Below are 13,247 nucleotides of genomic sequence, written 5' to 3'. Positions count from 1 at the left end.
GAAAATTTGGGGGAAATTGAGTACTGTGGAGGATCCTTTAGAGTAGGACCAATTTGGACTGCAAATAACACAAACACTACAACGAGATGAGGCTCTTCTGGGTGCGCCTCAGTGTGCACACGTATCGTTGCATTTGCAAAGATAAGTTGTCGTATTAATTACACACCCCAGCTCCTGTAGGTGAACCTACCCTGTATTTCTGTGAGTGGCAAAAGGATGTAGTGTAAGTGATAAGCATTTCCCTGTTGCTCTGGTCAGGGAATCATTTACCTACTTAATCCAACAGGAGATGAGTTTAAAAACCATACAGGTAGTTGGTGAGGACGGGACTGGGGCTTCAGTCATCTGGCACCTGTCCAGTACTTTAACCTTTAGACTTGAGGTTCTTGGTGCTGGTCTTTAAAAGCAATTAAAAGATTTGAGCACTGACCTTTCCCTTTGCTCCCCACGGTTGCCCTTTGACTTTAGGGAAGGGCTGATGTAAGTATTGCGTGGATTATGAAGCGTGTTACTACACAGGTGATTGTTTTACTAATCAGGATGTGTCTTGATTACAAGTTAAACTGTTTATTTCCATGTGGTCCTGAATCAAGGTCTTATTTTCATTGACTTCTACTGCAAATTACTCCAAATATGAGGCACTGTGGTTTGTTGGGCAGGTGGCTAAAATCTTCTCAGCTCTGAATATTAGGAAGGGCAGGTTCTATAGACAGTGAGTTTGAAATTGGTATGTATCAATTATGTGACCAGGTTACAGAGTCAAATTAAGTGAAATTAAAGTGTCTTGGAAAATAATTGTTATTAAATTTAGGAAACCTTTGAAATTCAATGTATTGCAATTTTTCCTCTTACAGAAATCATAGAAGAAACCAAATTGGACAAGGGCCAGTGAAGTACTCTCCTTATAATTTAGCTATACAGTATTGTAAGCACGCCATGCTAACACAACACTTCAGTTACTGAAAAGAAGCTTGTCTAAGACTAAAAATTAGAAATCTCTTCAGAAGTCCATTGTTGTAGCCAAAAGGTGCCGTTTCAGAAGAATTAAATTTGTGTGTGATGGAAATGTGATAGAAAGGAAAGTTTTCATGCTTTCCTGTCTGCATGACTCCAATTCGGTATCAGAGAATGTTGTTAGTAGATTTTTGTTGTACATCTTCATTCCTGTGCATTTTGTATTGTGTATCTTTCACATTGTGGCTAAGCATCCAATGAAAGTGTTTAAGTGTTTGTGCAGGGAGATTACAATGACATTGTCTTTTTTGACTTCCTTCTTACAATTCCAGGTTGACTATTATTTACAAAGTCTGTAATCCATCTGGCTAGGTGAATACATACATTGTTGAAAAAGTAGATGGTACCAAGCTTCCTGACTTGCGAGCTACATTAACGGTCATGTGCAATTATTTGTAGGTGCTGTTGGTAAGCAGTAGCCGATACCCAGATCAGTGGATTGTACCAGGTGGAGGAATGGAACCAGAAGAGGAGCCAGGGGGAGCAGCCGTCAGAGAGGTGTATGAAGAGGTAACAAAACAAAACCAAGTCCACCTTCTTTCTGCTGCTGCTGTCTTTTGGATGGGAATCAAGAAGAAAGAGGGATCTCCTACCTCCTTTATCCAGGATTTGACTGAGGCTTCTATGGTTGTGAAAGTCAGCGAACTGCAGTTCTGTGTGTTAGAATCGTGGTGCAATGTGGTGAGGTGAACTAAATAACTTTCACTTCATAGCTAAATTTCTGTCTGCCTTTATAAACACTGGAAGTGGAACAGTGACTATGCCAAATTACATATTATAGTAGTGTAGCATTTCTGTGTTTGTGCAGAAAACATTTAACTCTCAGCTCTTTTGGAACAGACTGAAGATAAAGGAACCACTAATGTGTAGCTACCTAAGAAAGAAATAAACAGAACTTTGAGGAGTTTCCAAACTAAACAGATCAGAAACTGATGCATTTGAGTAGTTGACAATTCAACAATGTAAAGGCCTTGTTAAGTACATTTAAGACTACCTATAAAGAAAGCACCATAGGTCTAGTCTGCCTTTCCATCTCGGCCCATACCCCTAGGCAATACAGAGATTTAAGTCTTGATGGATTAATGCAGTTTCCCACTGTAGTGTGGTGCTTATATTTCAAATTCAAAATTCTGGGGCTTAACTTGCTATTTATTTTTCCTAGGCAAACTTCAAAATGTTACTTTCATAGAACCACAGACTGGTTTGGGTTGGAAGGGACCTTAAAGACCATCCAGTTCCAACCCCCCTGCCATGGGCAGGGACACCTTCCACTAGACCAGGTTGCTCAAAGCCTCATCCAGTCTGGCCTTGAAGACGGCCACTTGATTTAGCTAGAAGTTATGCCGTGCGTAAGTGACCGCGGATCAAATCTTTATTCTTGATGCCATACTTCTTAAATAGAAGGTATGAGGTTTTGCAGAAGGCAGATGCATCCTGACAAGCGAGTGAACTGCAGGATTTCTGCTAGTCTTAAACTGTGTTCTCATCCCAGTTTGAGTACTGCTGTTCACAAAACACACAAATGCTGTTGCTAATTAGTAGGTATAATATTTTTTTTTTTTCAATTAGCTGTGCTATCTAGTGGTTTATCTTGCTTACCCTTAAGATGGGTTCTGCTGGGTTGTGGAGGCTTGGGAACTTGATGAAGATGCAACTTGTACTAAATGCTGCTTGCGCTTCAGTGTGGGAATGAGATCTGTGAACCCTGAATCAGTGACCCTTCTCCCCTCTTACACGGGGAATAGGCTGGTTCAGTATCCAGTGCTCTTGGCAGCCTTCATGCTGCAAGGTTTGAGCATAACTCAGTCTTGCTGATACAAAGTTATTCCAGACTTTTTCTGTGTCCAGTTTTGCTGGGGGAGCCAGTTTTGAGCTGCACAAGGTATCCTCAGCTAAGTGCTCGTGTATTTGTAAAAGTGAAGGAGGCAGCCACGAGGCAGTCGTTTGAAAGGAACAAAGATCTAGGATTCTAGGATTGAGTCGGCAAAGATTTAGGCTCCTAAGCAGTAGTAGCACCTCTGGGGAAAGTCCTGGCACTTCCCACTGTCATGAGTTGATGGGTGAAATTAAAAAGCACAGGACCACTGGCTCAGTGTCCTTGTGAACAGTGGGAGTGGGAATCGCTGATCTGACCTAAGGCAAGATGTGGGACAGTAAAATCTCATCTCTCTGTCAAACTACAGCTGGCTGAAGTGTAGCCATATGTTTGGGGGGGTTTGGGTGGTAAGAATGGATCATCTTGAAGGCACCTGTCTGCATTAGTATGTCACGAAAGTTGCTGAGGGGAGGGGTGGCTGACCAGCTATCAAGAGCTTCTTGGACTGGTCTAGCTTCTCGGCTTGCAGGGGAGGCAGTGCTGCTGTGCCCAAAGCTGCAAAGTAGTACTGGCAGTGAGAGCTGTGACCTGGGGGCTGATAACATTTTCTACTGCGTGTGGTTCTGCCCTGAGAATATTCCGAGGAACACTTCCGAGTCCTGGCCTTGTTGAAGCTCGGCTCACAAATTTCTGCAGTGGTGTGTGGGCCATGAGTGTTGGGGAAGGTGAAGCTGGGATAGCTAAGCAGTGGGTATAGAATATTAGTGAATGAGACATCTTGCAGCATGAACTTTAATACAAATTTCTCTGTTAATGAAAAAGCCCAACTGGAGTGCGCACAGTGTCCAGACATTGGACTTCTCTGGTTCATACAGGTAGAGGAATGTCAGTTAGTTCTGAATGATCTTTTTCCCTTTGGACATGCTTTCACACCAGTGGGCAAAAAAAAAAAAAAAAGGCAAACAAGAACATGAAAAATCGGGAGTACCTGCTGTTACAATGTGAAACGGTCCTTCCATAGCCCAGTTTTGTTCTTGCCCTCCCTTCTTTCTCAGGGCAAAGCAAAAGACTTTATCATACAGCGTGGTGGTTCTGGTCAAGAACTGCAGTACTCAGCAGCCCCAGGCAGTTTTGAATCCTGAAGAGAGAGGGGTCAGCCTCCTTCACTCCTACACAGCACTCTCTTGATCATGCGTTGTTCCGGTGCTGTCACACACAGTAAATCTTAAAGCACGTTTGCATGTAGCTGGTTTTAGGCAAATGCTTTGATTACCTTCCAGTATGTTAAGCTGTAGTTGTTAGAATATAGGTGTTATCGTCGAAATTTCAGTAAGAGGCTTCACAATAGAAAAGCTGCATGTTGCAAATGCCTCAAAATGCCAGCATCATCAGTGTTTATACACCATGAGAGAAACTGTTTCTAAAGGTAAATAAGAGAACCCAGAAAATATGAAACCCTGGAGTGGTGCTGGCACAGGGACATTTTGCTTCGAAGTTAAACCAATTTTATTCACTTTTACTACAGTGGCTTTTTTTTAATGATGGTCTGGAGTAAGACACAAACTGCCAGCCACATTCAGCTCTGAGCTGCGCTTGCAGATGCATAAAGATTTTATTTTTTCAAAGGTTAGGGGCTTTAATAAGCAAAAATCATTTGGTGACACTTGTTCTACAGCTTTAGAGTCCCTGGGGTTTGATGTCTTGTGTACCTGATGAGTGTTAAAATCTCATGCCTTAAAGTAAAATATTCTTAAGCCACAGGATGAATCTTGTGTGCTGCCATGAGACTGCGAAATGCCATTTTTAAAGAAAAGCCAGAGGGTTTTGACTTCAGCCATGGAAATTCCTGCTAACCTTTCTAGAGATGGATGTCCTTGCTATTTTTATACTAAGGTCAGTGTCACCTGGCAAGCTGGTTACAGTACAGTGAAGTGAACTGTTAAGAGTTTTGTGAATGAGTAAACTTGAGAGGAGGAACACTGGTGCTAGCTTGAACTGTGTTTCTTCAGTACTAGGTCATGCACAAACTAAGCATCAGTTTCCACTAGTTTATTAAGATGGAGACACGGGTCCTGGGAGTGTACGCTCAGTTCATGGTGTCCCTCACTGTCCCACCAACAGCCCTGTGTTTAAAACCCAAGCAAAGGTCTTTGTAGGCAAATCTGCATGTACTGCAGTTTCATAGCCTGCCTGTGTGCTTGACTCCAGGGTTGGGGTTTTTTTATCCTTAAGCTCTGTTCATGTTAGTGATCTGGGCTTTTCCCTCTCCTAAATATTTAGTGTGAATGTTGTTGGAGAGTAGTTCGCACATGCGGTGGGGTGGCAAGCTGACCGTGTCCAGCCCCTTAAGTGGAAGGAACACTCCCTATTCATGCCCCATATCAACAAAAAATGAGACTCTTGCTTTCTTTGTCCTTAAGTAGTACATTGAAATGCCTACCAAAAAACACGCAATCCCTCCCAGACCCGCGTGTGTTACCGCATTACTTCGGAGAAGACCCTGATCCTGACGGTTGATCTGCTGCGACAGTGGCAACAGAATGGCAATAACGTTCACTACGGCCTCCCGCAGGAAATACCGGAATCCGCCCCAATGTTTGAAAATTCTTGAGTGTCTACTATGTGAAAAATGATTGGGTGTTAGAGACTAGGACTAGGTAGATAATCAAAAAAAAAAAAAGGTACCCTTTGAGCTGAAAGATTGGCAGGCACAGTGAAACCCTGTGGGTTTACAAAAGCACACCAGAAAGGGCAGGAATAGTCCAGCACTGTGCCTTCAGGAGCATAGCCATTAACGTACTATCTGACAGATCCCACAGTTAAAAATAACTCTTAAAGCTTTCAAATTTAATAGCAACTTTCTGCTCTGGTAGACCGTTCACTTAAAGACTGAACTGCAGCATGTCTCTTGCTCCATCTACAGGAGACAGGGAAAGTCTGGCTGCACGTCTGGAGCTGCCAGCCGGGAATGACCTCCAGGCCAGAAAGATGATGGGATGGCATGGACAGTTTTCCCTCTTGCGTTGTTTCCCTCTTGGTTGGATTTAGACTAACACTAAAATATATGTATAGATTCAGAAGACGTTATCTACTCATAGGCTTCCTTAGGGAATCATTCACGGGAGCAGGGGGTGGTGTAGTGTTTAATTCAACAGCTTGTCTGTCAAAAGAAATGCTGTGTTCCGGGCTTTTCTCCTGGAGATTAGACTGTCTGACACACTTGTGGTAGCCTACAGGATTCTGTTTTCTTCAAGAACCGTATTTTAACAGCCTTGGGTATGTAATGGCTAAAGGAAGAAAGATTTATTTTTATTAGACAAAGTGGTTCCAAGTCTAGAACGTAGCCAGTGTATTTGATTAGAAGCTTAACATCAGGAAAGTGGGAACTTAATTTGATTTTCTAGGGAAAAAGCTGAAGCATTTCTTGGTCCTCTAGCACTTAATTTTGACACCTTTTGAAGGAACTACATTAGGGTAAGAACCTGGGGGAAATAGTTTTGTTAGCAAAAGCACTTCCAAAAAAAAAAAACCCACACAATCAGTTTAATGGTACTTTTTTCAGTTGAATCATCTTCATAGTTTAATATGTTTCTTTTAAAGAAAGCTGGAGCAGCACCGGTCATTTGGGTTCTGGGGTAAGGGGGAGTAATTTTCCTCCTCCCTCTGGTAGAGCACGATCCCCTTTGGAGCAGTTTCTTGGTACTTGGAAAAGCTTTTCTTAATGTTTAAGAAACCTGCAGGGTCTGTACTGAAATAAAGAAACTGCAAAACTTGTGCAGCTAAAACTGCACACTCGGACACCTGAAATATTTAAAAAAAAAAAAAAAATTAATGCCATGCATTCAAGTCATTACTTTTGATGGAATAGGATTATGAAATGTTGCTTTGTTCAGTTTTTTCTACAAAGCAGAAATCTTAACAGATATGATTCCTAGATTTTGCTGCATGAGAAGAAAGGCAAAAATTGGGGACAGAAGTGCAGCTTTTTTTTTTCCCTCCCTGCAATGTTGAGGAAATTAGGACTGATCAGTAAAACTTACATTTCTTCAGTGTGTGTTCCTTTAGGCTAATAAATGCTTTTTCGTTACCCAGTGTAAAGCACAACCAGTCTCAGTGCCTGATGTGGCATAGCTGACTCTTTCACAGCAATATAAGGGTCTGTCACTTTGCTAATTAATGTGCTGCCTAATCACTTACCCAGCAGGTGCGGCTACGTATTGCAGCTCCATGAGCTCTAACAAGTATCTGTCATCACAGCAGATGACCAGAAGAATATTGTATGTAGTTTTGCATTAACTTCAGGTCTAGCTCTTGCTCTAGATCAGCAAAATGCTTGTGGAGTTGCAGGGGCTGCGGTCAGACGTCCTTCATCAAAACTGCTTAATAAACACCAGCCATCTGCTTTGTTTAAAGACATAGAAAACATTCACTTGTAAGATCTTGATTAGACTTACTGCTAAAGCCTGCCCAGTTGTCTGCCAGTTACTCATTAAAACGCAATTAAGATCCATATGGGCCTTTATATAAAGATATAAGACATCAGTAACTTCCTTTGGTTAAAGCTGGAAGCAAAGACTGAAGGCTGGAAAACGTCATCTTAGCGCTAAGCAGCCCCATTTTAAATATCGGTTATGCAACAAGGAAAAAAAGCCTAAATATGGCTTTATCTGCCAGTAGACGACATATGCTTTTGTGTCTCAGGCACAGGGACTCAGATTTGCTTAGAATAAATGAATGGTCATAAACTGCTTCTGCTGGAAGAGGCATTATATGTTACTCCTGGAAACACAAACCCCAGAGTCTCCACAGACAAGGACCACCTTAACGGTATCAATGAAAATTACTAAGCGCAGGCTGATGCACGTACGGGTGGCTGTGAAAAGTTGGAGTAAAACTCTAAAGCCTTTTCAAACCTTACTCACTAGAGAAAGAATTCAAAACTGTTTGTAGAGAATTGGGGATATAAATTTAAGTTTAAGCTTGCATGCCAAAAGCTACACTTTCATATGGAAACTTGCAAGCAGTAAGTCATTATGCTGCAAGATCCACCTCGTAACCTGTAGTTTAATTTGTTATTATGTTTTGAAGACTTGGACTTAAGTTTCTGTGTAAAGTAGCAGTGGAGTTTTAATGATCCTTCTTCAGATTTATGACTACCGTACTTTAAATTCCCCCTTGATCTATCTTCTTCCCTGGATTATTTCAGTATTGGATGTCATTTCTCTCTTTAATAAAATACAGAACACAAAGAACATGGTAAGTAAACCAGTATTTTGTTCTGGATGGAAAACTTGAAAGATTTATGCATTCTTTGATCCACTCCTTAGGACAATCCTTTGTGTTCCAATGCTCTTAAGTATTCTAAAACTAGGAACTCCAGAAGCAATGCAGCACTACCTGAAACTTATGTTCAAACACTTGCTTAAGTAGCGCTAATAAGGAGAAGCAATTCACTTACGCTAATGTAGAAGGCTGGTACTGGTATTTCAGGTGTTTTCCTTAAAAAGCACATGTTAACACTTTCTCCTGTTTGTTTTGTAGGCTGGAGTAAAGGGAAAGCTAGGCAGACTGCTTGGGATATTTGAGGTGAGCTGTTTCTTTTACCTTTTAAAAACAATGGGGTTTTTTTTGGTGAGAGTTGATAAACTCTATAGAAACGTAACGTCTACACAACAGAATCAAACTTCAGTATTACCTGCCTTCAATTTCACAGTGCTGCTGGAAATGCTGCGTTAGAGAGGTGTTTTCCTTCAGTTGTTGGATGATGCGTGACGGTTTGAATAGGGAGATTTCAGAGTACTTAGAACCTCTGCGGAAAGATTAAATTAGCACTGGGACAACAAGTGGAAGTTAAAGAAAGTGAAACAAGCACTGATAGATCTAGGATTTCTGAAATGCCACTCATGCCTATTTTGGGGCAACTTCTCCCCTCTGATTAGATTTTGCTGAAGTAACTTGTCACCTTTCACACACCTAAACAGGTAGGTCTGTATGTGAAGTATCTCATTATGGCTTGGATCCACTAAAAAAGCTAATGCTTTGGATTACAGGTAAATCTGACCTTTAGCAGTACTACGTAGTCCAAAACTTAAATTTTGTAGTGTCAACATCTGAACTATGGGCAGCACAGGGATGCACACTAGAGAGAACTCTGTCCCAGTGTTGGCATCGCCCGCTTCTGCTCAGGTTCTAGGCAGGAGCAGCCAGTAGAGATGTAGGTGTGAGTTCAGGTGGTACATCCAACGCTGTTCTGCTGTGCTGTACGATGGGTGGGAGGGGAAGCCCCTTAGGCTAGCAGTTAGGTGTGAAACTGCACAGTTTACTTATGCTGCCTCTGAAAGTTGCTTTTATACTCCCGAGAGGGATTTCCCATGTGAAGTATTAATTGGTCACGTATGACTGCTTGAGACAGTGCGAAGGTGTTCCCATTGCGAAGTTTGGAAACCAGGACAAAATCAGGGGAGTTCCTGTTAGTAGCAATCGCTATGCCTGCACCCTTTTTCTGTTTTGTTTTGGGTTTATGAATGCACCAGGATGGTCCTACACAGTAAAAACCAGTCTGTTTTTAACCCTGCTGGGCAGTGTGCAGAAGTATTGTGTATTTTTCAGCTGAGACCAAAAAGAGACAGGATGCCTGTCATCCTGTTGCCTTAAAACAATTCATCTGGCTGTTCTTCTGCAGCCAGCTACCCCCATCTAGACCAGAGGAGATAAAATCTGTGGTGAGTGTCACCTCTCCAGGTCACTGCTGACTTAAATCAAGGCCCTAATTCAGTTTCACAGTGTAGCCCCACGGACGGCTGTTAGTACCGTTGGTGGGGCCACATGTTGGGACCTGGAGAGAGAAGTAAAGAGAAAATAGAAATTGTATTGCTGCCCACTCCTTGTGTTCTGGAGCCACAGCCAGAAATGGTATTTTTTTAATAGCTGCATTTACTCCCTCTAATAGTGATATTGACAACTGTATTGAAGTGTTTTTATTTCCTAGTAAGGCATGGCATTTTAAAACTGTAGGAAGGTTGTGGGGAAACAGAGCCAAATGGGAATGGTTACTGGCAAAGGGTAAAGCCATCTGTAAGGGGAGCTAGGGCGTAACATCTCTTGGTTCTTAATATAGTTGTAATCGTAGATGGTCCTGGGTTTTCTAGGAGCTCAGCCCTTTTCCGCGGGGCGGCGTGGGTTGGCTAGAGGGGCATCGCCTGCGAGCGTGCCGCTAGCCTGCCTGGGAGCTAGCAGGGCCAAGGTCTGCGCAGGCCTCGCAGGGGACTGGCTGCGGCACAGCGACCCTGCCCTGTGCAGCCTCCCTCGCCCAGTCTCTGCGTCCCACCTGCTTCCACCGCTTGCCCAAGAGGCGCCTCATGCCGCAGAGGCGAACAGGAGTTGTGGAAACCGTTTTGGCAGAAGCCGTCTACTGCGGTCACTTAGAGCGGACATAGGAGATCAGTAATGGGCAGTACCAGTGCACAGCTGCTAACACGAAACTGGATGACCAAGAATGTCATGTGGTCCCCACTTCATGATGTTCAAATTTGTCTCAGTTGGGTGGTTTAGGGTTTTTTTATTAACCTAGTAAAATAGAGTAGCTGTTGTTTTACTTAAAACTTCCATTTTCCCATACTTCTGGGCCTACTCAGGGCAAATGTTTATTTACTGAAAATGAAAGCCAGGTTTTGCTGGCCCAAGTATCCTTCGGAGGTAAGTAATTTCTTAATCTTACAGTTGTGGTAAGTCTGCAAGCTGTTTTTTGCTGGGAATTAAAATGCCTGTTTCTAATATTCAAGCAGAACCAGGATCGGAAGCACAGGACCTATGTTTATGTTCTTACTGTGACGGAAATCTTGGAAGACTGGGAGGATTCGGTCAATATAGGTAAACCCATTCTCTGCCTGCATGTGCTACGATCAAAATGTAGTCAGCACACTTCTTCCATTTTCTGAAGGGATTCATACAAATCTAGGGGAAATACTGATTCTGTCCTAGAAACTGAACTTACTGGAAATTGTGATGCTGTTCTTTGATGTACACGTGTAACTGAGGTTGCTTCCAACATAATGTGTTACTCCTGGTATATTAATTAGGGTGTTCTAAGTATTAAGATGGAAGAAACTTCATTATTGCTGATACAGCTCTTAATTATGTTTTTAGGTCAAATATTATACTGATTAGTTATTATTAAGTAGAAAGTTTTGCTGTTTACTCCAGGGTGCTTTTTGAAAGTGTCTTTCAAAAAAAACTTTGGAAAGTTTCCCCTGATCCTCTTTGGGAGGAAAAACCAAATCACTAGGATTTACTTTTACCTTGGCCTTATTTTTATGCGGGGGTGGCGTTGACATTAAGAGGTGTCTAGTCCTGTGTGTACATCGGCGTCATACACGTAGCCATGCCGTGCCGTCTGGTTAGACTGACATGCTTCATAATGTCGTAGCTTTGCATTTAATTAACTGAAGATACTAACTGGTTTTTTGACTGTACATGTGGGTGGTGGGTGTTTTTTTGTTTTTTGTTTTTAAAAACCCAAAGCCAAACCCCAAAACTTGGTGCCTTCAGTGTCTTTGTCCAGCTGAAATCCGAGTTAACTACGAATCGGTATGAAAGCCGACATCCTACTTTGGTTGGGAATCTCTTGTGTTCCTCGGCTCTTGCCGTGTCTTTTCACTCTTGAATCTTCTGCCTTGGCAGCTTGGAACTTGGGAAGTAAAACGAGTGAGAAATGCGAATGATCAGGCAGCAGCAAATGGTGCTGTTACAGATTTGTAACTCTGTTTTCTTTTTGTGGATTTCTGCTCATTCAGGAAGGAAAAGAGAATGGTTTAAAGTAGAAGATGCAATCAAGGTCCTTCAGTGTCACAAGCCCGTTCATGCAGAGTACTTGGAAAAACTGAAACTGAGCTGTTCACCCACTAATGGAAACTCTGTGGTTCCCCCTCTTCCAGATAGTAACTCCTTATACGTCACTTCTGCACAGACTTCTGGGCTGCCCTCTACTGTGAGATAAACGTTTGGATTGACTTTCTATCCATGTCATCACAAGGGGAGGCGTCTGTGATCACGTGTAGGCATCTGTGCAACTGTCAGTTCGAAGTGAAATATGTGAATGTGTCATAATGTCAGATTGCTTTGAACATGTCTTTTCCTTTTTAACAATGTAAAATAGTATTTCAGCAAACCAAAGCCATATACGGATTTTTTTAAGATGCCTTAATAGGCCATTTTTTTAAAAAAAAGAAGAAAGAAGCTTGAGTATATAAATTTCCATATCTGCTAAAATAAAATACGCATCTCAGCAGTGTTCAGCTCATTTGAGACTGGTCAGTTTCGGTCAGTAGTTCCACAGGGTACTTGCTCAGCAAAAAGCTGGAGCGAACAGGCGTACCCTGAATGTTGAGGTGGCCCTGTGCGGGGTGAACGGGGGTGGTGACGGCAGAGATGCCTGAGAGCGGCGACGGCAAAGCCCTAAGCCACCAGCCGGCGAGAGCAAAGGATCCCGGCACCAAGCGCTGCTGGCCTCGCCGCTCCGAGAGGCTGGCGCCCGTCCCGTGTAACCAGAGCAAGAGCAGGTTTGTCTCGCAGCTACCAAAACTGGCCACTCTCCTTTGGTTTCATCACTTGGTTAGCTGAGGAGACTTAAAAAAACAGTGTACACCCCTCTTTTTTTCCTTTTAGCGTTTTGATACGTGTTTTGTTCACGGTGTAATTACGCTGCAGGTCCCAAAAACTTTTGAACTTCAGTGAGAAGCATCTCGTGTAGTGACCCTGCAGCCTGTAGTAATTTAAAACCCTACGGAGAGCTACCCCGAGGGGCACCCCCGGCTTACAGAGGTTCCCGCTAGCCAGGACGCGTTGAGGTCTCGCCCAGCAGGAGCTGGTAGTGGTACCTCTGGGGCTTGGAGGCAGGAGGGTTGGTCCCTACGCTGCTGGAGGAACGCTCCTCCTCTGCCTTACTCGGAAGGTGCGCCGAAAGCCCTGCTTTTAAGTTAATACCGAAATACGTCAGTTTTACTGTTCTAACGTGGGTTGCTTTAGCTTCTTGAATCAACAGCTGGCCTCTTGATTAGAACCTTAGTTGGAATAAATGAGGTAGAGCTGACAACTCCCCTGTTCTTTAATTACTTTCTCCTCTTTTCTCAGCCAAAACAAAAACAACTAAACCCACTGTTGGTCTTAATGTTTTTACTTCTTTCCCTGTGTGCGTGCATGGTTTCTCCTGCGAGAATGCAGTCTAATTCGTACCAATGCCCTAATTCTGAATCCTTTTCTAGGATCTAAACCCAACTGCACCTCCTCTGTAGCCAGCCAGAACAGAGGCTGAGGTAGGCCCTTACCTCACAGTGAAGTTGATTCTGGGTGAGGCTCGTTCTCCTTACGCAGCGTTTGAACCTTTGTAAATAGTCCAACTAGTAAATAGTGAGTGTAAAAT

General features: G+C 42.9%; 1 protein-coding gene across 2 annotated transcripts; it reads left to right on the top strand.

Moving 5' to 3' along the window:
* The first annotated feature begins 1,419 nt into the window (after nucleotides 1-1,419).
* NUDT4 (nudix (nucleoside diphosphate linked moiety X)-type motif 4) lies at nucleotides 1,420-12,110 on the top strand. 2 transcript variants are annotated; one of them, XM_010154449.1, is made up of 4 exons: nucleotides 1,420-1,524; nucleotides 8,372-8,416; nucleotides 10,615-10,699; nucleotides 11,623-12,110. In XM_010154449.1, the coding sequence occupies exons 1-4, from the start codon at nucleotides 1,471-1,473 to the stop codon at nucleotides 11,823-11,825; spliced, it is 387 nt and encodes a 128-aa protein (XP_010152751.1). In that variant the 5' UTR covers nucleotides 1,420-1,470; the 3' UTR covers nucleotides 11,826-12,110. The 2 variants fall into 2 exon arrangements, with proteins under 2 accessions (XP_010152751.1, XP_010152750.1); XM_010154448.1 differs by having other exon boundaries at nucleotides 10,612-10,699; nucleotides 11,623-11,825.
* The last annotated feature ends 1,137 nt before the right edge of the window (nucleotides 12,111-13,247 follow it).

The sequence above is a fragment of the Eurypyga helias genome, unplaced genomic scaffold (assembly GCF_000690775.1).
Source record: "Eurypyga helias isolate BGI_N326 unplaced genomic scaffold, ASM69077v1 scaffold11516, whole genome shotgun sequence".
NCBI classification, from domain to species: domain Eukaryota; kingdom Metazoa; phylum Chordata; class Aves; order Eurypygiformes; family Eurypygidae; genus Eurypyga; species Eurypyga helias.
The sequence above is the reverse complement of the archived record's forward strand: the minus strand, read 5'-3'. Positions and strand labels throughout refer to the sequence as shown.

Bases quoted from the DNA above. Each gene is read 5' to 3' on its own strand.
- NUDT4 (XM_010154448.1), top strand. From the start codon at position 1,471: ATGGAACCAGAAGAGGAGCCAGGGGGAGCAGCCGTCAGAGAGGTGTAT. The intron at 1,525-8,371 runs GTAACAAAACAA...TTTGTTTTGTAG, and splicing joins TCAGAGAGGTGTATGAAGAG to GCTGGAGTAAAGGGAAAGCT. The intron at 10,700-11,622 runs GTAAACCCATTC...CTGCTCATTCAG, and splicing joins GGAGGATTCGGTCAATATAG to GAAGGAAAAGAGAATGGTTT.